The following is a 24,315-nucleotide window of genomic DNA, read 5'->3' as shown; positions in this document are numbered from 1 at the left end:
ATTTATATGTGAAAAACACTGTTGTGAGATTGAGTTTGAGATTAGAAAACTCTAACTTGGGTTAGGGTTGTAGCACAATAACAAAATGGTTTTGATTTTATTTAAATTTTTCTTATAACTTAGGCCCCTTGCACAAGGATATTAGTTAAAGGTGTGAAATTATCAGTTCGAGGAAGACATTTTGGCATCAGTAATTTAAGTTAGTTATATGTTCCTCACTACATGCAATAGACACTTTAAGGATGTCATTTTGCAGTGAATGATCATGTGACCCTAGCTGACTCATCCTTGACATTATTGTGAAAACCTACAGAAAATTAAATCTTAGCTGGGATTTTGAACTCCAAAGGTGCTCCTGCACTGTAAGCTGAACATTTGTATTTATTTAAATATATTAACATTTAGTATACAAGCTGAAACTGAATTAAAGATATAATTGAAAACTAACAAAATTCCATATTAGTTAATTCAACCAAAAATGTTAATGTTGTCATTACTTACCCTGAAGTTGTTCCAAACCTGTATCGGTTTCTTTCTTGTGCTGAACACAAAAGATGATATTTTAAAGATTGTTGGTTACGAGACAGTTGACGGCACCCATTGAACCATTGACTTTTTAGAAGTCAGTGGGTGCCGTCAACTGTCTCGTAACCAACAATCTTTAAAATATCATCTTTTGTGTTCAGCACAAGAAAGAAACTCATACAGGTTTGGAACAACTTCAGGGTGAGTAAGTAATGGCAACATTTTTCATTTTTGGGTGAACTGTCCCTTTAAGTTTTCAATCACAAAACAGATATTTTCCATCAAGTGTTTTGGATAAGCTGAAAAGCGAATGCTGAAGGAACATTTAATTATTATAATAGAGTGGTATTTGTGCAGGCCTGGAAACAAGTTAGCAATTCAGCACTTCTGGTTCCACTGTCCTGAAGTCAATTTGCTTTTTGAATGGGTTTTTGGTTAAATGCCTGAAATAATGTCTGTGGTCAACACAATATCAAGATATTTTCATGTTTTATTCTACAATATAAAATACATCAGTATTACCCCGTTGTGTTTTTTTTAAGCTTTTATTTGTCTTGTAAAAGGTGGTTGCTAAAGTTGCTAAATGGGACTACAGAGGTTCTCGGGGACATTGAACATCATCAGTCGAATCGGTAAACTCATCTCCTCACTTTCACATCCTCATTGTGTTTATGATCACGCTCCTGCAAACTATTAAAACTCCAACTTTCAGAGAAAATGTTTTTTTAAAGACTAAAAGAGTTGCTAGAAGCTTATTGACGGTAACAAGTCACGTGATTGGTGTAGTTTAGCTTTTGACTTCTGACGATTGTATTCATGCTTCAAAATTCATAAAAGTTATGCTCAATTGTGAAGATTATTACGATGAACAAAACGTGTAAGAATCATAAGCGTTTGTTCATCACAGAAAATCAAAAGCCACTGGAAAAATCCTATTGGGTTTTTGTCAAAGGAACACACAGACACATCATGCCCAGGGAAACAACTTTATAACTTTATTCATAGTTGTTTATAGCAAAGCAAACATCAAAGGATGAAGGCATAAGTTCATCTGATATACAGTATGGCACCACTTAAAGGAGTAAATTAACCTTTTGAATACACTTTTTAATCATCAACCAAAAAATATCATATGCAAGAAAACCAAACAACCAAATTAAAACCCAAACAAAAAGACAGAAAAACATTTTTTATTCGTTTAAAAGAAATGCATCACTCATCATCTTAATTAGCATTTAATTCATTCAAAGCCACACACTTACTATTTGCTTGTTATTTTTTTTGCCATCACCATTTTGTGATTATGTACTACCTATCTCATGAAATAAGGCAGATTTTTGAAAATGCAGAGACAATCTGGTAAAAATATTGAGAGCTTGCAACTGATATCTGTTTATGCATGTGACAGGGAGGGAGACCGATAGAGAGAGAGGGACTGTAAATAAAACATTTCAAACAAGGCTGGCATGCATCTAGATACACTTGAGGGAATAGATTTGTTAGCGCACTCATCAAAAACGACCACGTCAGTCTGACACAACAGAGGTTTTCCTTTTTTTAACAGGCAATCGCAGTAGACGGAGCAGCTTTGAAGATGAAACATGATCAATGCTCGTTTGAGAGATTAAAGGGAGGCTCTGCGAGCGTCGTGTCGTTTCAACGCCTCTGTTATATAGCGTGCAGTAGGGAGGAATGTCACCACTCCATCGGAGATTACAAGCGATGTTCTCCTCGTTTGACCTGACTTGGTTCTGAAGCTCAAACACGAAGCGAAAGCCTCTTTAAAGTGACATCATCGGTATATACACACACACTCGTGCGCAAACGGCACATTTACAGCCATTTTAGTGTTTTTCACCTAAAAGAAATCTTAATCGATGGACAGGGCTGTGAAACCGAATCATGTTTGGTCTGAATCTTACATTACCGTGCTCTGCAGGAAGGAAAATTCAGCCTTCATCTACTGTATAGTATTGCAATTTTGCAAATATGCTTGTAACTAAAAGTGTCAGGGTGATTTTGGGATGTGTTTTGACCAATCTACCTAATTTAAACCAGTTCAAATCCAGCACCAGGATGCCATATTTAAAAACAACAACAACTATTGATCAAGCAGCATGTCAAGTGAGGTATAGCAGCCCTCCTCCAGCTCCACAATCCCTGCACTCTCTCGGATTCAAACTCTCATTTGTTCCTTTTTATATAGCTATATATTTGATTTATTATCAGTATGAAGAAGTGGAAAGGAAATACAGGTTGAATAGAAGGAAAGATGGTGAATTGAAGTGGGGGTCAACTCTTTTCCCAGTGCTTGTGGGCGACTCCCTGGCGTGGGACAAAATTGGTGTGATGTTTGCCTTCACACAGTTTGCCGGCACTCGTTCCTATGAGGCTGATTGTCGTCTCATTCCTGTGCGCTCTCATCGCCTTGGCCGTCTAGGAGAAAGCAAACATGGAAGCAGAATGAAGAATTACATGTTAGCAAACAAACAACTAACCTGGACTAATGCAGAACACTGAAAGAATCGTTTCAACATGAAACCAACATTGAGCCTATTTACAAACCACCCACTACAAACCATATATGTACGTACACACACACACGCGATTATATCATTATCATATTTCAACATGACATACAAATATTTTATCAAAAGGAATATTTTTAAAATGTATTAGGCTCTCTCTCTCTTTTGTGTTCTGTTAGCTTGACGCTTCATCAGGCATGTGATCAGCTAGAGAAAAAAGAAGGACCCCCTCCCCCCACACACACAATTATTATTATTCAAAATATTCAACATTTCTTACATATTCATACACAATCGTACTATTGCAATACATACTATTGTACAGTAAATTCATAATATAATATAATAAATAATCATAATTTGGAATAATAGGAATAATATATTATAATACAATATATGTTATAATAAAAGTATTAACAGAATTGTCATTAGTATTATTGGCATTATTATTATTAACCACAATAATTAGTATTATATTATATTATTGTTTTATTTTATTTTTCAGAACAACAGTACAATTACAATACTAACATTTATAGTTGTCTTAATTTCTTTGCTATCAAAAGTTAATCCACAGAGCTTTTATTTTGTCGTAAACCGCAGGGAGACCTTAAACCTTCTCTTTGTTGACTACGAATTTGGAAAGATGGTAGGGACACATTTTATTCTCAAATGCAAATTATAAGCGACTCAAACTCTCAGCACCTGCAGAGTAGCATTACTGTAAATGGAACATGAACACAGTGCTGTGCTGAAACATGCAGCGCATCAGACTATATATTCATATGATTGTTTTGAGCCATATCACATTCTTACAACCTTGCACTGGCATAAAAAAGTTACTGGGCAACAGGTTAGTAACACAGTTCCACAGTTTTGAACCCTGGCTTACATGCTAAGGGTGTCCTGCGGCGGCGTCAGAAGCAATCCGTGCACGAAATAAATGTATTAGAAAACGTAACATTTTGCAGCTTATTTAGTAATTGTTTGAGGCCTTTTTGCGATTTCAATCATAACCCCAACTAAAAAATGTTTTCAGATCTATGCAATTCACGTGGGTCACACTTATCAGGTCGGTAAATCACATCCCTGCTTCATGCAAAAGTCTGTTTTGACTTTAATTTCATGTTGGCATCAATATTACTTAGATTTTTTTCTTTTGATTGAAATAGTTAATCAATACCTGTGTTTGTATAGATACCCACATAAAGATACTGTACTAAATATTTTCCTGTCAAACGCAACGGGAATGAATATAAATGGCATGCTGGGAGTTTGTATGTGCGGCCCTAAGAGGGAAGCTGACCCCAGGGTTCCCGAAATGACAGCACAGCAAAACTCTTATCACACATGATTTATCAGCTTTCTCGCACTGCGTCATCTCTGCGCTCCGATCACACACGCTTTGTGTTTGATTTATTAATGTCCGTGAGGTGGGCATGCAGGTAATTCATCAAACTCAATTTAAGGAGGCATGCCAACACGTTTACTCTGAAAAATCAGGGTCACTCCGCAGTTCCAGATCAGCAGAGAGAAAGTGAATGAGAGAGAAAGGAAGTGAAGGAAATGTGGAAAAAGTTGCGTGCTTTTAGTTGAATGAGGAGGACAATGAAAGAGTCTGGGACATTTACATGAGTATGTTTCTCACAGCTTCTATGGATTTATTGCTTTTACCTTGGGAATTTGGTCTGCTGTCTGTTGGAGTTGAGTCTGGCTCTTGTGAGCTCTTGTCCTGGGCTTTCACATCAACTAGAAGAGGAGAGACAGAGAAAACAAGGGAATGAGAGGGAACAAGGCAGAGAGAAGGAAATGAATGACTCGAGATCAGAGAATTAAAAGTGAGACGCCACTGGGTGACATCTCATTGGCTACTGTGCTTCTCCAAGCTGAAGTAAATGCAACGGATGCTAAAGGCTATGCCTGAGGCAACAGAGGCTTCAACAGAGCTCAGGGTGACGAGATACACCTGTGCAAGCTTCTTCTAAAAATACAGAAAAAAACTCCCTATCCTCAATAAATAAAAAAGCAAGCATTTGAGGAAGTGCAACATTTAATACCCTGTTATCTCGTGCGCCTCTCAACTGTCACAAAAATAAAAAGAGGCAAAAAAGTCCATTCAATCAGTTCAAATAAAAAAAATGCATCCACTCATGCTCTTCTTTCTTCTGTATGAATAATAAACCATGCATTTGAATTGGAACCGTGACCGAGTGGTTAACGCACATGCTCAGAAATGACTGGGTGACATCTCTGATCCTGGTTCCTGTATTTTCTCTATCGAACTTTCATACAAATAAAGTAACTAAAAGGTCATAAAAATGAATTTACATCTGAAAATGCACGCACGCGCACACACACACGCACGCACGCACGCACGCACGCACGCACGCACGCACGCACGCACGCATGCACGCACACCTCTGCTTTCATCTGTACGAAATATAAAATAACACACCATGTATTTGAATTGGAGTCTTGTCGAAAAAACAAGTCAAACTGAGCTGTGGTGGAGTTTCAATCGATGGGATCCCTCCTCTTTGACATGCCCTCTCAAATTTAAAGTGACTAAAATGCACAAAAATAGTCTACATTTTTGTTTTTACCTTTAGTGCTGCTGGTGTTGTTCTCCTTGTCTGCTGTTGTGACAGGATCTAAATAAACAAAAGTCACAAAACAATGTGTTAAGTTCTCTGTGGCCTTCGTTTCTTCTGGTTTTTACAATTACTGTACACTGGCTCCACATTCTGGATTCCTCAGTATCCTCTTTAGGAAGAACAGGAACTACATTCTTTTATCCCCCAAAACATGATTATTTATATATACATCACCCCAAGTGTAGTGTGTTTAGACAGTCCCTTCAATAAGAGATTACTTTATAGCCAATGGTTCTTTGGTATGAGACCCATGCATAATATTTAAACATGAAAAATATGGTCCAAAAGCCTCTCGCCTTCAAGAGGAACAAAACAAACGCAGACGAAAGGGGAAGCATAGAAAATTAATTAGAAACTGCCTTGAGTCTATATCAGCGTGAGCCTTATTCTCAAACTAATTCAAACTCCCTCTATAGCTTTCTCTCTTCTATCTCTCTGCCTAAATACCAAAGCAAACCACAGCATGAAATAATCTCCTTCCTGCGGCACATCCACGGATGATGCAAACACACAAAACTCAGTGCTGCAGAATGTCTCGGGCACTCGAACAATAGCGTTTGTCTGCGGAACAACGATATTTACCTTCATGAGAATCACAAACATCTTCTGAACACACTGGCACATCTTACACGTACAATACAGAACATGGCCTCTGCTTTCACTGTGATGCTACACACTTTCATGCTAATTTCACCACAATTCTTCGGGTTACGGTGGCAATGTTTCAACAACTACAGACGGTGGTTTTAATGCAGCCTTTCAGAAGGAGAGCAACCCAAACGCTTCGCTCTCCCTGGTGGCCAGCCCACAAATTCTACTGATTTAACCGAGCAAAGCTGCAAGTGATGGATTTTTGTTTGGAACAAGGGAAAAAAAGGTCTTTCCATTGGAGGAATGGAGCAGCAGCAGAGTGTCTGGATGAGGAAAGGTGAGGGAGAGTACAGGCAAACACCGCCGCCATGATTTCATTTCATTCTTGTCTCGCGGCACCGTAGAGGGAGAAATTGAAACTGAGTGCGATACGATTCAAAAACGCTGTTTCCATTACCGCCCACTTCTGGAAGCAAGTCTCCTCTCTGTCCCTCGCTTTGTGTTTTTTTTCCATATTCCTGAACAAATGGGGAGCTGGAGTAAACAAAGAATCACACACACTTACAGAGGCAGTGTGAGGCAAAAAAAGCATTGCTTGTCATCAGTACTTTGGTCTTGTTTTTAAGTTATAAATATCTATATGTATAATAAGTATCTAAATATAAAAATATTGTTTTATATTAACTGTTTATTTTTTCAAATCCCAATGGTATTTTTTTATGCTTGAATAGAAAAATACTGAATGATGTTAATGCTTAAACCATGAAAAAAGTGAAAAGCATTTGCTTTTTGTAAGATTTTTGTAAGAAAATCTTAATTCAATATATATATATATATATATATATATATATATATAATATCATATATAATAGTTGTATATTAATATCAAATAATACTTATTTTTTCATGAAATATCATTTTACATTATTATATTAGAACATAGTATATATATATATATATATATATATATATATATATATATATATATATATATATATATATATATATATATATATATATGCACTTATGTGAGTATCTTGTTTTAAGAATGTTTAGGAAATGACTTTTGCCGGACAGATTCTGACTTTCACATCACTTTTGTAATTTTGTTATTTTGAGATGAGCACTGCATTTAAATTGTATGGACAAGCACCAAAGTGAGAAAGTTAAGGCTGTCGCTTGAGTGAACCTGCAAGCTCAATTGAGACTTGGCTTCCTCCTGACGCTCCGTCTGTCTCTCTTTCCATGTAATAATGTCATGGCTGAGAGGGAGCCCTGCCACTTTGGGCTCCTAATAAGCAGTGCTGATCAAAACACAACAAACCAGCCTTTGAAAAGAAGAAGAAGAAGAAAAAAAAGAAAAAACAAGATACTGGAATTTCAATCAATGCCTGTGCTCGCTTCCAACTGCTGCCATGTACGTCAGGAGATGCTGCAGAAATTTGCCAGCGCTCTAATTTAGCTTTATAGCCGACAACAGTTTGAGTTCGGCCTTTCGGGAAGAGAGTCTGACGTGCTGTGAAACAAATAAAGTAGCCAGAGGCTGTCAAGTAGGAAAAAGTGTGCGAAATGTGACACGGAGTGTAGCCGTGCACTTACTTTCTGCAGAAATGTGAAAGAAAACAACTGAATTGCACTTCCCTACCCAGCAGCCTATAGATTGATTTCAGGTTTCTAAAGTCACAGTATGCCATTATGATTAAAAACCCTTACAAATCACAAATAATGATATATTTGGTGTTAAACATCCACTCAGAAATCTATACAAGTGGCCTGAAATGACACGTTTGGTTATTTATACTGGTTAATTTATTTATTTATTTATTCATCCTGACAACAGTCCATGGAGACTCCGGTAATCTCGTCTGCACAACGGCTGAGCGAGCTCAAGATAGTCGGGTGTTTGAGTGCTCTAGCTTCCATAAATTGTCATATTTTCTTTGCTTCATATGCTTCCCTTGAAATTAACTGCACTTAGGCGTAATGAAAGTTTGATGGTGTCTTTGTGTGTGTGGTATCTTTACAGTCAGTGCTGGGCAACTCACAAAGCATGGAAGATGAAACAAGTGAGCGAGGGAGATAGAGAAAGGGAGGGAAGTGTGTTGGGGGCAGATGTAAGTCATATTCATATTCAGACAAGCAGAAAATTAGATCCTCCACCAACCATTCGCTCTAGAGATCGTGAGGGGCTTGTGGGTCTATTGTTAGGCTGCATAAATCGACTGTGCCACACAAATAATGACCGGCCGTGTCAGGCCAGCAACAACATCTTTCCTCGTCCCCTTCAAAACCAACAATGAAGTTACAGACAGAGGCCAAAGCAGGAGTGTAGTAATCGTGAAATAATCCTCAGGATATATGACTGCTTACTGTAGACTCAAATGCTGGTGCTGGTTGAAGGGGTTGACCAATGCCTTCACAAAAATGACCAAGTTGTGTGCTATTCAGAACTTAACTGAGAGTGCCTTTTAAATTCCTGAATTTGAATTTAAGGTGACAAACAGGATACAGATTTGGAATTTAAGTTGAAGTAGAATTAAAATAATTACAAATATTATATAACTGGGACAAGTGTTATTTTAAACTTGAAAGTAAACGACACTAAAATGTGGTGCTGGAAAAAAAAATTCACTCAGAAATTGCTAGTAAATTTTCACACTTAAAAAGAAATGACAAGCATCACAGAATTAAACTTTAAACATCCGTCCGTCCATCCATCCATCCATCCATCCATCCATCCATCCATCCATCCATCCATCCATCCATCCATCCATCCATATATCCATCCATCCATCCATCCATCCATCCATCCATCCATCCATCCATCCATCCATCCATCCATCCATCCATCCATCCATCCATCCATCCATCCATCCATCCATCCATCCATCCATCCATCCATACATATATACATACATACATACATAGAAAAACATTAAGCAGCACAACTGTTTTCATTATTGATAATAATAATATATGTTTCTTGAGCACCACATCAGCATATTAGACTGATTTCTAAAGGATCATGTGACACTGAAGACTGGAGTAATGATGCTAAAAATTCAGATCAAATAAATTCAGCTTTGGTGAGCATAAGAATTTTTTCAAAAACATAAAAAAAAAATCTTACCAACTCCAAACGTTTTAACGGTACTGTATATAATTCTAAAACACTGAAGTTGTACTTGCATACGACAACAGACATGTACATGTAATGAAGGGATCACAAAATAGGCTCTGGCACCAAAGTTGGCACAACAGATGTACAGTAACATGATTAAACTGCTAACAGAGTGCAAGCATTTTCTTCTACTCACACAACATCAGTATAAACAAAACAAAAACAGCCTTAACATTATTTACCTCACAGTGATCGGCTTGAAATGAGAAAATCATCTGTACATGAAATGCACCACAGTTTTATTACATCTTTACTCGCACTGTTTCCGAAGACATACATGCCTGAAAAAGCAAGAATGTCTAATGACAAATTCTGTCAAATGCAACTGGACTTGATTTTATATTATTTTAGGAAGGCCAATCATCCGAGACGCTTCAACAGAGTTTGAGACAGTCTTTTTCACAGTCAAGGCACCTGCAATGTTTACCATTGAATGCTTGGATTGTTCAGGTTCTCAAAGCCGTTTGACTCTCACAGCAGCTCAAAGCCGACCACAAACAACCAAACCAATAACCCTGGCCTAACTGGGGCACGAGCCCAATGTAATCGAACCAGTGACTCACAAAAGCACCTCGCCAGACAGTTTTCACATGTCACTCAGAAGGTTAATGGAAAAGATCTCGACTGAAAGGAGAACAAGAGAACAAGCTTACAGCCGTCCGAACATTCACACAAGGTTTGTTGAGTAAAACCACTCGATATCTCACAAGTCGAGGGCATTATCTATCTGTCCATCACAGTATGTTCACACCGTATGTTTGGTTTCCGGATTTGATATAATGAATCAAGCTCCTCTCATCTGGAAAAGGTGAGCAGCGTAAGAAGCACCTGATATCTCACTTTATGTAAAGAAGCTCAGGGTGGTCTTCAAGCTGTGCATTCATCATCTAACATGTAAAATACTGTATTCTTCAAGTGAATAGCCGCATTTTAGACCAAAGTACGGCTTTTGTAACGTTTTGTGCGAGTAAACGGTAGAGTTCAGCTCATCATTTAAACATACATCAATGTAATTCCAGGTCTATTCATGCGCAACAACGGCGGGCAACCTTTTCAAAGAGCCAGACCATGAGAGCTAATGAAGTGCTAAATGTGGAGAGCAAACTTCATTTTCATATGTAAATATTCAAAGGTTGCGGGGCGAGGGCAGGCATATTTTCTCTGGAACAACACCGAGGAGAGGAAGAGAAAGAGAAAAGCATTCTGGGAGGCACTTGATTGTGTGTGGGGCTTTTTTCCTCTGTTGCGTCGCTGTGTGATGGTGAAGCTTCGAACAATTAGAGGCAATTAAAAGGTATTGAGTCGAAACAAACCCGGTGGGGAGGGCTTCGGTGTAAATACCACAGATCTTTCTCATGCACGTTCCTCTGTGAAAAGCCAAGTGGTTCCTCTCATCTGTATTCCACCCTCTCAAAGCAAAGAGTGAGAAATGCGAGGAAGGGTTTCTACAGAGCCAAGTAGCATTGTCTTGCCGGCCGCATTTGCCTAAAGTTACAAGATGTGCTTTGACGAGCTGCCATTGTGCAAAGAAGAGGTCCTCTACAGCTCTGAAAGGCTTCTCTCGGGCCAAGAAGGCCATGCTTGGAAAAACAAAAAACCTTTTAAAAGATGTGAAAAGAGAACATGGGGTCGCTTGGTTTAAGGGTCACATTGAAAGCGCTGAGGAGAATTGAGGAGGGAGGTTTGTGGCTGATAAGTAAAGTACATTAAGCAGTAAAGGGAGGGGAACGGCAGCCTTTTTTTAATGCATCACTTGTCGATGTAGAAACCATATGATAAAAACATAATGTAACATGAGTCTAAAGTGTGTTTTCAGAGCTGAAAGCTATAGTTCACCCAAAGATTAAAATTCTGTCATAATTTACTCATTTAAATCTTTCATCAATGGAAATTTTGTATAATGAAAAATTGGTCTATACAACTTGTATGCTATTTTCCAAGTCGTCTGAAGCTATATAAAAGTTTTGTGGGACAACATTTTTTGATTTATTATTTCACTGATAATCTTCCCACACCAATGAGCTATATCTTTGAGTCAATGCGCTGTAGTTTAACCAGATTAGTCTGATAATAAATGAATCATTCAGACTGGTTTTGTGAACTATAGGAACAACAAATTCACTCAATTGACTCAAATTGAACATCATCCCATAAACTGACTTAAATATCAGTCTGTTCATCATACAAAGGAATCAAATATCTTTAGAGCGTGAACAAAAAAATATTTGTTTGGGAGATAACTATGTTTAGTAATGCGTTTAAGAAGTTAGAGTGCGAGTACAACTTTCTTTTGTTTTACTCTTCTCTGCTTCAAATTATATGGGAAGTCCAAAAGCTATGATGATTCAAAACCATAAAACTCACACACACAAAAAGGAAAAACAACAATAAATGTGAAGGAAGTAAGAAAAAGAGGGCGCCCCCTTTGACATGACCTTAAGAGCAACTAAACGCAGCTGTCAAAGGTAGCGGGGCTTGTTGTGAAAACTTATCGAGTGACTTAGCATAATGTGTGGACTGCTTTTGAACCTGACCCACCGCGAGTTCCTGGGCATGAGGTTATATTCACCAGCAAAAGTTACAGCAGCAGAAAATAGGATGCATGAGCACCTTTAGACCTTGCTGGGAAAAGATGTGAGAATATTTCTTCTCATTTAAACACTTTAAACACGATATACAGACATATTAAATCACTCAAAGGAAACATGTTTTCAAACTGCTTCTTATGGTCACAAATACTAGTGTAATTCATATTTACCCCATAAACTAATGTTCAGAAGTTTGGGGTTGGTAAGACTTTTTATGGTCACAAAGACATTTGCTTGATCAAAAATATTGTGTAATATTGTGAAATATTATTACGATTTAAATCAAGCGTTTTCTATTTTAACGTATTTAAAAAAAAATTTTTTTTAATTTTCAGCATCATTAATCCAGTCTTCAGTGTCACATGAATCTTCAGAAATCATTCTAATAATCTGATTTTGCTCAAGAAACCAATGTTGTCAATGTTGAAAATGTGATGAATAAAATGTTCAGTTATTGGTAACAGAACGGAACAGTCTATACTGTCAATTTTGACCAATTTAATGCATCCATGCTGAATAAAAGTATTCATTTCCCTCAACAACAAAAAACTTACATGTAAAAATATGTTTTCCTTCTCATTAAGATGTAAAACATTATGTGTTTTAATCATGGGCTTTTACTTATCCGAGTTAACACATTTGAGGTGCTTTGAGGTATAGAGCACAAAAAAGGTTGGGAAAACCATACCGTGAACCTCCATGGGATCCGCAGGCTCCTGACTGGTGTCTGTCTTTGTTGAGTCTATTGACACAGAGAAGAGAAACAGAGAATATTCTGAACATGACGGTCATTAAAACAGAAAAGAGGTTAGAACACCTTCCAAAGAAGCAATACTATCAGCAGCACCAGTTTTCAAAGTGACTGTCACATCGTTTCCTGTTCCTGCCAAACTGTCAGTGGCTTTACCTCTCTCTTTATTTTCTTTTGTTTAATATGCATTAAAGCGTCTAAATGCAATGTGACTCCTTAATGGATTTTGTACACATTTGCACAGTCTGAGAGGGAGAGAGATGTGTGAGAGGGACAAAATGAATAGGCATGAGCAAAACAAAACTGCCATTATCAAATATAAGCTCTGCACCCTGTGCCGCAGCAACTCTTCACTTTCGCTGTGATTTATCCTGCCTCCACATTCTTCGTTCGCTCCGTCTGGAGGGCTGTGGGAGGGACGAGCTCGCTGATCAAAAGAAGATCTTCAAAGCCACAGTGTGAGAGCCATGCTCCTTCCAGCTTATTTGAGCAGGACTCCTCTTCTCCTGCATTCCCCCTGCTTTGATGCTAACAGGGTTGTGGGCCATAGGTGACTACATAATGGAGAGCGCACACAATGTATTCTGGGTGCTCTGCTGGGGCACAAATGACAGTCAGATCAGGTGTGTTTGAAGTCCAGGGTCCATCAGCAGATGGTTGTGTTGGCTGAAGAGGGTTCATGATGGTCATATGTGTGAATTCAACAGTGGCGCCTCAGCCCGAAAGCTGTTATGTGGCTCGGTTTCTATCAAGCCTGTCCTTTAACAACACGCTGCATATAGCAGAACCCATTCAAAACATTGTTTACACACTATTGTGCTCATTAACATATCATTTACGAATGTCAGATTTTCTAAATAAGAACTGTTTTCATATGTTTTTGTCAACAGTTCGTTCTGGTTCTCAAATCTGATTGGCTAAAAGCCCTTTCCATCCATGCGATATTCTACCAGTATCACCACGGAAACATTAATAACAGATTATTAATCTATTACTTGTTCCAGAGCAAATCGATTCGGCTGAGGGCAAAAGTGCGTTTCATGACTTTATATTTGTATTTAACTGAAATCTACGAACTATATCGCTGCTTTTGTACTTTTGACGGAAGTGTTTGCTTGTTTTTATTTCCTATTGTACAAAGAAGGAAATCTAAGCGCCATTAGAGGGCAGTAAAGACTGTCTTTATGAGTGAGTCATGAGTAAAGAAACTGAAACAAGGATGTTGTTTTTACTCTAAATAACACATTATAAGACGTAACTTACAAATGCATCGCCTAGCGCTGTCATGGGGAGATCCCCCTAACTGTTAAAAGTTCAATGTTCCTCAGCGGACATTCAAACTAATTTTGTGATTATGAATATAATATTGACCATGCAAGTAATGCACTCGGTTAGTCGATATCCCTCTCATAATACTCTACTCTACTCTACATAATACAATAAGCTTCAATGAAGCGACTTCAATGTTCCTTCATTACTAAATCTAAAGTAAGTTTTAAAATTAGTAACAGAGGCTTGGGTTTGGCGGAAGGAAGTAGTTCCGCACAAAATAGGGAATAAAAAGGATTTTTTTTTTCTTTTCTAAAAGACACTCAGTTGTTGTTTCTTATTTATTTACTCACTTGTGCCGTCGAACTGTTGTATAAACGCAATATCACACTCGTAGCTGCACAAGAAGCCACTAAGCTACAGCTCCAGGGAGGCTACATAAGCACAAACTAACCCAGATGATGTACAAAACACATGGCCGCTAAAGTGCATGTTGTTCTTGTCTTTGTGTTATTTATTCTGCCCTGCTCCAAAGCAAAGTGCGAGGACAGTTTTGGGGCAGGATGAAGACACAGTGCAAGAATATTTGCATTTATGCAGAAAATTTGGCTAATACCAGGCTCTTTCAAAGACCGCTGCGATATACGAGCCCAGGGCAATAGCTAATTGTGCTGTGATAAGCCCTAGCCACAGGCTGACAGAAGCTCTCTGAGCTTTGCCTTCACCTCCACAATCTCCCCTGGCACACAAACAGAACAAGGGAAGTTGCATTTAAACAGCCAATTAAAAAGGCAGTTGCCTCCACCTGTCTGTCCACCATGTAAAGCCTCTCTGGATGGCGGATCAGAGGAGCTGCGCAACAGGGGTGCATCCAAAGGAAAGTCACAATGGAGAGAAGAAGTGTGACCTCGCTCAAGTGATTCTACTAGAAACAGATTACTCGAGTGGTCAATGTCTCAGGAAGAGCACAATTGGGAGAGTAGTGCTGGGACTTTGAAACTTTAGCTGTCCATTCAACAAACTACTTATAATTTGCTACATAATAATGCTGAATTTGCAACACAAAAAATGAGCTGAAGCTAAAGACACACCACTTTCACAAGCATTTTCTATAATAACTCCAAATAATATACAATAGTTTGAAAAAATAAATCAAATGTAGAATAACAATGGTTTTATATGTTTCTTCTACTAAAGCCTGAGTGCTAAACTAGCGTATACATGAAACCTCGCATTGTGAACTGCAAATAGTATGATAAACTGCATACACTGCTAATGCATTGAAGCTTAGGGTACAATCTTTGAAATATATTCACTTTTTTTATTTTATTAAGTAACTATCTAAAATTAGTGTGACAGCATTAAACATGAGCAGACAAATTAAGCCAAATTCAAAATAAAAGAAAAACTAGAATACATAGACAAAAACAGTATCACCTAACTATCTGTTCCCCTTGTTCTGTTTTTTTTGTTATCATACTATTTTAATTTCTTATTGTAATCATAACCACGCTGGTTTTGTAGCGAAAAATATTTGACCATTTACTGCATTTTTTTCATTATTCCAGTTATTTACAATAGCGGCTAATGAATCGGAAGTGCCCGCACATTCACAGAAAAAAGCTTCCACGTCACAACATAAGGTGAATAAAAAGAAGAATGTTTTTTAAAACATGACCCATCCAAACAAACTGATTCAACAGAATGAATCTGACTTGCAGAAGAATGTAACAAATCCTGCAATGCTTTGTCGCACTACACTGCCACTAAGTGGAAAAGGCAGGTCATTACTGGAAAAGCTACACTTTTGTAAAACCAGCTTTGTCACGCTGCTGAAAAATAAATATAGCTGTCGGGGACAAGACTTGGGGAAAATGAGAATAGGCCACTAAATCAAACAATGTGAATAATAAAGAAAAACGAGAAAATGGTGTCTGACGATGACTAAATGTAAGCAGTTGGGAAAAGTGCTTTCCTTTCTTGTGCGGTGGGTTTTACTGAACTGAGAATCTAGAAATGTGCAGGGCTTCAACACAAGCAACAGATGGCCACAGAGGATATTGTTGGGTTTCTGCCTCAGGGCCACATTCACCAGGAGGCTGTGAGCGAGGATGGCGTCACCATCACGGTCTCGAAAACTTGGCCGCAATCAATAGTTAATACACAAGGAACAAAAACCCAGCAGATCCAAACCCGGGCAACGTTACATGGAGATTCCTGTGGGTGTAGCTTGAAGAAGTAAACAAATAAATAAGTGAGCATAGCACTTAAATAAACAATGACTTCTTTTGATGATTTCCTGAGTGAATAGAACTTGGAGAGGCAAAAGAATGGGTACGGGAATGGGTGCCATGTGATCTCACTACGGAGGATGTGAGATAGGAAATTATGAATATTGACTGATATCCAAGAGTTAAGCTGGCAAACTACTCCATTTTAGCCTCACCATGACATCAGACAGGAAACAAAGGGTTGGAGAGAGTAAAAGAACAAGTTTTAAAAAAAAGTGTCCAAAATGAAACAAATCTGAACTGTCTTCTTCTCACTGAGAAACACTGATTGCCCACTGTGCTTGAGAACGAGAGACAACGGGAGCGAAAGCACGTTCTGCCTCTTTCCATCTCTCCTCTCAAGTTTTTATCCTCACACAACATTGGCTTCAATGATTATAAATTGTGAAACAAACGCCACTAACCGTTGATATATGAAAATCAAACATTTAGCAGCAATATAGGAGCAAATAAACCAACACTTTACAATGAGCTCCATAAATAATAACTCTTCCACTTCAATGGAACAGATATCTGAAGGTCACTCTATCCAGTGCGAAGCATTTGCATTAACGGTTGTGATAGGGTACAAATTCTTCCACAGTACAAATTTTGCTTGATATGAAAATGTCTCAATTTGAAATGAAAGACTGAGATACGAAAATATGTTGTATATAACAGCCACAAATAAGGAGGAAAAACAATACATCTCCAGTTACAAACAGAAAACACTGAAACAAAAAGCCCCAAGCCTGTACAATCAATAAAAGAGTGCTCTTAAAGTGCTGATTACAGCATTAGTTGTACTAAGTATATTTCAATTCTGTTTATGGTGCCTTAAGCATCATTATTTACAACAACAACAACAAAAAAACAAGTACCAAATGCGATAAGCATGGATGGTAATTGGGATCGTTAATTTGTACTGATTATTACTACAAACTATAACTATAATTAACTATAAAATATACACTTTAAGTGAGCAACATGACAAAGATGAACTAGAAGTAGAATAAAAAAGAACACATGTAGATAAGAGACTTAGGCTGCGTACGAAATCACATACTATCTTGAGTAGGTACTTATTTCAATAAGTAATTACTTCAAGACTGCTAAAAATTAACGTTCTATATAGTGTGAATGTGTGTAGTATGAATGTAATCTGGACGAACTACATTTGCCATGTTATCATAATCACATGACCTACCAGTGTCAATTGCGTTGCGTCACTGCCATTCACAAATCCTCTCCCATGGCCTCATGGGATAGTAAAGTGTCCATCTTATGCACACTTCAGAATCTCGGTTCATCCGGGTACTTTATGCCTTCTCAGTAGGCTACTGTGAATTCTCAGTACTCAGTACTCAGTACTTCTTTTGTCACATACTGCTTTTCACCAGTAGGGAAGTATGCAATTTCGGATGCAGCATTATTGTGAACGTATATTATACTATAACATGGTCTGTCTGAATTCTCAATTCTTGGCTTGAAGGTCTGCAATAAAACCATTTAATGCACAGGTAGTTCCAAATCCGTTTCTATATTAATGCACTGTTTTCATTGAAGCGCGCACACACATACGTCACTCATACACAGAGAGCGGAGATCGCGCTTCGTGCACACAGAAACATTCAGAAGCACAGTAACTTATCAACGCTGTCCAGCAACTTTTAATAATTAAATAGCTTCGCTACCTACTGAATCACAACATTATATTTCTCTTTACATTATTTCAAAATCATTCAGGAGCTGAGAAACTTATCAACGCTGCCCAGTGACTTTTAGTAATAAAATAGCTCCGATATACTGAATCACTACATTATATTTCTCATTCTTCTTAATAGAGACGCTGAACAGACGCAAATACGCATCTCTCTCTCTCTCTCTCTTTCTAATGAATTCAAATAAATGCTATAATTCATTCATTTAAATAAATGTAATCTTACCACACTACTTTATCTCTGTATCTGATTCAAAGCAGGCAGAATGTGAGATCTAACGAGCCATAACTGACGAAAATAACCATCAATTTTACCCTTCCGGTCAAATATTGAGCTGCAAACATTAATAACAGCTTTAAGTTGTCAATGCTGGCAAATGACCATGGTATAAGAAGGATAATCCAAGGCTAGGGGCGGTTCTTTGTCTTTAAAATCGTTTAATGCACAGCTAGCTGTGGAGTATCCCTTACTTATAATAGACAAAATAAGGCATAATTAATTATATTCTATAATATATCATAATTTGAATAACACATGATGTAAATCACAACTTCTACCCTCTTTATCAACCGATCCACCAGCACATATCTTGTTTGTGGCCTTACAGCTTGCCCTACACATAAAACCCCAAACTCTCTTTCTGCCAGAAGTCCTAAACAGACACAAGCATCTGACACAGCACAAGGGATTCTTAAGCTTTCCAAAAACAACATTACACCGATTTAAGATCCCCCTGTTCTCCAACCATCATGTGTGATAGTCTGTGGTCGATTCACATTATCACTGCAATATCAGATTTAATCAGGCAAAATAAGTCTTGCGATTTTCAAGATGCAATCAAAAAATGACATGCAGAAACAGGCCAAACCTCGGTTTGACGCGAGTGAAAACCCCCAGCTTCATCAGGCAGACAGTGAGAGATGAGGAGACAAACTCTGATTGGATTCAGAGCCACTGAGGCTCAGCAGCCGTCGCAGTAAATCTCACCTGCATGCAGGCAGAGAGGCGATATCGACTCCCACCGCAGGAGCCCAATACACCACGGCCCAAAAAAACACCCTCCATTAGCAAAGCCAGACTTATTCATAGGTGCCTTCAGGCTAAGAGAAATGTATTTAATTTATGAATATTTCACAAAATCTTCAAATCAATCGTACAGGGCTTGTTCTGGGGAAAAGCATGTGAACAAGTTGGACGTGAAAAAGTACACAAGTCTAGGTACTTGAGCAAACAATTATATGTTTTTAATATTGATGCAGACTTTCGAAACAAGGTTTCGAGCTGAGAGCTTCTTATTTGTGGTACTTGTTTCCATGTAAGTCACTGATTTAGTAGATGCTTTTATTCAGAGCCCATGCTAACAAGTGCAACCATTAGACTTTATAAGTCGCACAAGCGACACACCTGCATAAAATTGGCAGCAGTGTCCTAATGACCACGTGCCAACAGCGTTCAGAAACACTCGGCTGAGGTGTTATGGAAGGCTGTTTGTGTGTGAACGTGAGCGTGTGTTTGTTAAAAGCACCGTATGGTGAGGTGACGAGCTTGGCTTTATCCTCTTAAATATGTTGTATCGATCTCACCTTCTCCGTGTTTAACATCTGGTACTGGCGTGTTTGTGTAAGTGTGTGTGTATATTAGTCTGTCGCTTGTGTCTAAATGGGAATCGTTACCCATTATCTGTGTACATAACACTTTAATCAAGTTTTGTGTGCACAAATAGTGGGCATAATTGAATGAATGTGAGAACACTTGGCAGACACACCTCATCTATAGTCCGGTTATGTATAGCTTTGTAAAGACATAATGTTATACATTCAATTACCATGAACAGGGTATAAAATAAGGATGGTTTTATTTTATTTTTAAACAAATGGTCGGTGAAATAAATTCTTACTATTCAAAAACAGGAAGTCAGAAATGTTTATATATATATATATATATATATATATATATATATATATATATATATATATAAATATAAAATTAATACAATTAGTTTTAATTAAACTTAATTTAAATGAATCTGTCTAACAGCATGGGGTAGTTTGAGACCAATAAAGAAAGAAATAAGAACTATATTTAAGAACTAATATTACATTTATACATTATAGTTTATGAAACAAATCTAATAGTTCTTACAACAAAAACCATGGGATTTAGCCTCTAAAGCATTAAAGAATTGAAATGTGCCACATGTACTTCTCTGTCCCTTTCCTTAATGAGGTGATGATACTGGTCTTACCTTCCATCAGTTTTCCCGCTTCATCAGTCTGGCCTGTCAGCATCTTCTTTCCTGGGCTATCCTCTTTCTCTTCCCCTTGACAGAACCAGACAGATTAACATATTAACGGATAAAAAAAAAAAACAATACTAATCCAATAACATTGTCCTTTCCGACTTGCTCACTTCTCAAAAAGCTCCATTCATAATTCATCCAGTTCAGAATTACCGTCCCCTTTATTTCCTCATTCAGATCCGGCAGCCGGTGAGATTACAGTTATCATTTTTAATAATGGGGCTCTGAGACAAATTTGAAGCCCTGCCCTCGAGAGTGAGGGGAGGACGGCCTCATCTGAGGCTGAGTAATCGATCAAGGAAATGGCAAAAGGAGAGAGCGGGCCTTGATGATGCTCATCTGTTGCCTAAGGTTGCGCGCGCACACACGCGCAGGCACACACACAGGCACACACACAGGCACACACACACAGCATATTTACTATCTGCCAAATGCAGGAGAAGTGCATTAGACTACTTGATCTCCTGTATGAAACTTAGAACATTAAGAACACGATTCTTCTGCCCTCTTGCACTGCCTCAAATGACTGACAGCTTTTTGACAGCGTATGCCTGTGAGAAAACACTACACTGTGTGTTTGTTTTCAGCTTTAAGTTGTCTGCGTTTAATAAGGCTGTGTGGTCACAGATAGCAGGCTTGTATTAAGACGTCAGCGCTTTGTACATTTGGCGAGTTAAAAAAAAATGGTTAAACACACAAAATGTCAAATTTGAAAACCTGTAATGGATTTACTAATAGGATTTTCATGATAAATTGAGAGATTAGGAAATTCCTTGGCATCCAAGTTGCAAACCAGCCATCCCGGCGGACTCTTTTCAGAACATTTAATATTTCACCACGCATATGAAGTGCATAGAGAACAATCAATCAATATACAATCAAAGAAAATAAAAAGAAAAACAGGAAAAAAAAAAAAAAAGCGCTCTTTTTGAGAGGGAAAAATTGGCTGTCACATCTTTGATGACAAGAATAGAGCTTTCCAAGCTCTCAAATCCTTTATAGGAAGCCAGTAATGACTTTGGAGGGCTGCTGAATGTCATTATGAATGCAATTACATTAGATAACAAACGTTCACAGCAAACTGCATTTAAGAAAGACTTCACTTCAAGCGTTTTTTTTTCAACAAAATTCTAAATCAAGACGTATTTGGACAATTTCCGGATTCCAGACTTCCTGGAAAATGTCAAAAATATGAATGTGATGAACTATACCTGTAGTTTCTCTGATTGTCTTTTTCTTTAACTAAAGACCATCAGGTTAAAAGTGAAGCTTTAACATTTTCTATCTAATGACCTTAATTTTTTAACGGCCTAACTGTGCAAATAATTTTAGGCTGTACTGCACTGCATTTCCCATAAACATAATTCCTTCATAAAGTGAACAAATCACACTCAGTCCATTAGAATTCACTGATAGAGTCTTGTCATTATGAACTCATTTCATTCACCAACTCCTCAGCTTTCCTTTGATCAGTGTCGTTACGGTTATCAAGTCGCACATGCCAGAAAACTTTACGCATCTAATTAAACTTTCGCTTTAACTTAAATTTCACTTGTAACTATCTATAAATCATTACTGGCCTTATCAGTAAGAAGAATAACCAGATTTGCAATATAAAAACCTTAGGCGATGTTGTAGAAGTGTATCAGATACAAGGTTGGAGCCATTATTAAGATGCACAACTATCAGATTTTACCGGTCACACTCATTATTATATATAGATGTTTCGATTATCAACTTTTAAGTCAGTGTTTACACTTTTTGGAGGAATCAAACTACATATGGCTAATTTATAATCATCCCTTGCAATTAAGCTGGATAATATAAAGCATTATAACACAAACTATGCATCCCCTTTAACTCTCCATAGTTTTTTTGTCTTATAAATCTAAGCGCTTATTTTCTGTAATTCTTCTTTATTCTGTGGGGAAAACAGTATGTAAATGATGTGTAATCTCACCTGCAACTTGTGGATCATCTCCCTTGACTTCTTTCTTCTCCTTCTCTTTCTCTTTTTCCGCCTCGGGTTCAGGTTTCTTCTTTGCTGTTGGACTCACCTCCACTAAAAGATAAACACATAAATAACACGTATCAGGGAAATATATGCAGACATGTCAATATCAGTAAAAATGAGAAAACATTACAGAGTGCAACAAAAGCCTTGAACAATATCAGAGTATTGAATTATTTATATGGGGTAATGCATCATGGGTTATTACTAACAAACTCAATATGTCCTACTTCCAGTTGAACACATTCTTGAACAAATATTTTCAGAAGAATTATTGTTTTACCAATTATTATCAAAACATTTCTGTTATTAGCATTCTGCCATCACACACATGCCTCCTTATTACACATTTTAAAGGAGGTATGTTGTACATACGGTAACGATTCTGAACTGTAAAAGGCCTTCACGTGATTGCAGAACTTGTAATTACAACATGTAAACTCGTAATTTTCTAAGAGCTGCAACGTGTACCACATGGCCGCTGTACCACCTGACCATTGCAGATTTAAGGTGTGTTTGGCACTGTTCGGTGTACGACATCAAAGCGATTCAAATTCATACTGAGCTTTATTTACGGTAAATACGATATCATTACTGTATATTTGATTGACATCTTTATACTGAGAAACCAAGTCAATGTGGAAACTGAATGCAACTGTTCAGTCCTTCACCCTCTCTCTCATTCAAGGAATTGCTGTAGGCGTTTCATTGATCAGGGATGGCAGAAAAGACTCCCAGCATCTGGGAGACGGAGACGCTTTCTCTGGATGCAGCAGATGTTCTTCTGTGTGTGTTTTGTGAATTTGTATGTATGGCACTGATCATGGCTTAAACCTCTGATTAGTCATGTCCTTTCAGGTGCACTCAGGGTTTGAACATGAGAGTGTGAGTGTATGATCTGTGTCTGTGTGTGAGTTACTTAAGGAATGAGAAGTAAGCCTTGCATTAGAGGTGGTTGCTGTGGGGAATCAAACCGGCTTGGCTAGCTTGTTGACATTTGATAAAGATTAAATTGATTTGAAATTAATTCGAAACTGACCAGAATTTACATTGTTCAATGGACTTTACTCAAGTTAACTGTCGCTTTGGGCGCTTAATGCAGGACTGCATTAAGTGAGAGCGATGAAGAAACAGAGAAATGTGAAAAATGTGTTGGTTATTAAAAGAGGAGCATCTTCTGTGTGTGGACACGGTTCCCATAAAAAATAAATAAAGTATGAGAGGCAAAAATACTCCACATTCAGCAGTCCCTTTTACTGCAAAAGCAATAAGCAGCGCGATAAACTGTTACAGAGATTTTACCACGATGAAAAGTGTTCTTAGGAACCAATGTGAAATCATTCAAATAAATATATATATTAAACCTACTAAAATGACAAGAATCACAATAAAAAATTGTTCCAAATATCTTTCTGGTTATCAAAGAATCCTGAATATATATATATATATATATATATATATATATATATATATATATAACAGTTTTCAAATGTTTTAAAAGTCTTCACTGACTTTTGACCAATTTAATGCATCCTTGCTAAATAAAATAATTAAAAGTATACATAACATACTGACCCGAAACTTTTGCATTGTAATGTAAAATGTAGAATTGTAGGGTAGCCAATTCTTTCAAGCAATAAAATAATATTATGCTACATAATTTCACTTTCATTTTACTTAAGTTTTGTTTGAACAGTCAATTTATCAAAAAGAAACAAATGGTTACAGCTAAAGGCTCCTTGGGCTAAGCTTTTTAAAATGTTTTATACTCAAACATACAGTACAACAAATGTGATGTTAGAGCTAGCAAATCACTGTGGCTAAGAAGTGTGCAATAAGATTTAATAACTGTATATTCCGGGATGAAATATTGGTGTACCAGCTCTCAGATTATCTTGATGAGTTCTAAATGATGGTTTTAATGGAG

The 24,315-nt window shown here is 37.5% G+C and overlaps 1 protein-coding gene across 1 annotated transcript in view; it reads right to left on the bottom strand.

Annotated features, from left to right (window-relative positions):
• Positions 1-2,020: 2,020 nt before the first annotated feature.
• The window catches only part of macrod2 (mono-ADP ribosylhydrolase 2), a 531,158-nt gene continuing 508,863 nt past the window's right edge, over positions 2,021-24,315 (bottom strand). The window contains exons 14-19 of the mRNA XM_079635368.1: positions 22,338-22,439; positions 20,324-20,398; positions 12,756-12,809; positions 5,657-5,704; positions 4,728-4,802; positions 2,021-2,961 (exon numbers count right to left, since the gene is read on the bottom strand). Coding sequence (XP_079491494.1) covers positions 2,930-2,961; positions 4,728-4,802; positions 5,657-5,704; positions 12,756-12,809; positions 20,324-20,398; positions 22,338-22,439 — 386 coding nt within the window. The 3' untranslated portion in view covers positions 2,021-2,929. The remainder of the gene's footprint in view (positions 2,962-4,727; positions 4,803-5,656; positions 5,705-12,755; positions 12,810-20,323; positions 20,399-22,337; positions 22,440-24,315) is intronic.

The sequence above is a fragment of the Phoxinus phoxinus genome, assembly GCF_949152265.1.
Source record: "Phoxinus phoxinus genome assembly, chromosome: 14".
NCBI lineage: Eukaryota > Metazoa > Chordata > Actinopteri > Cypriniformes > Leuciscidae > Phoxinus > Phoxinus phoxinus.
The sequence above is the reverse complement of the archived record's forward strand: the minus strand, read 5'-3'. Positions and strand labels throughout refer to the sequence as shown.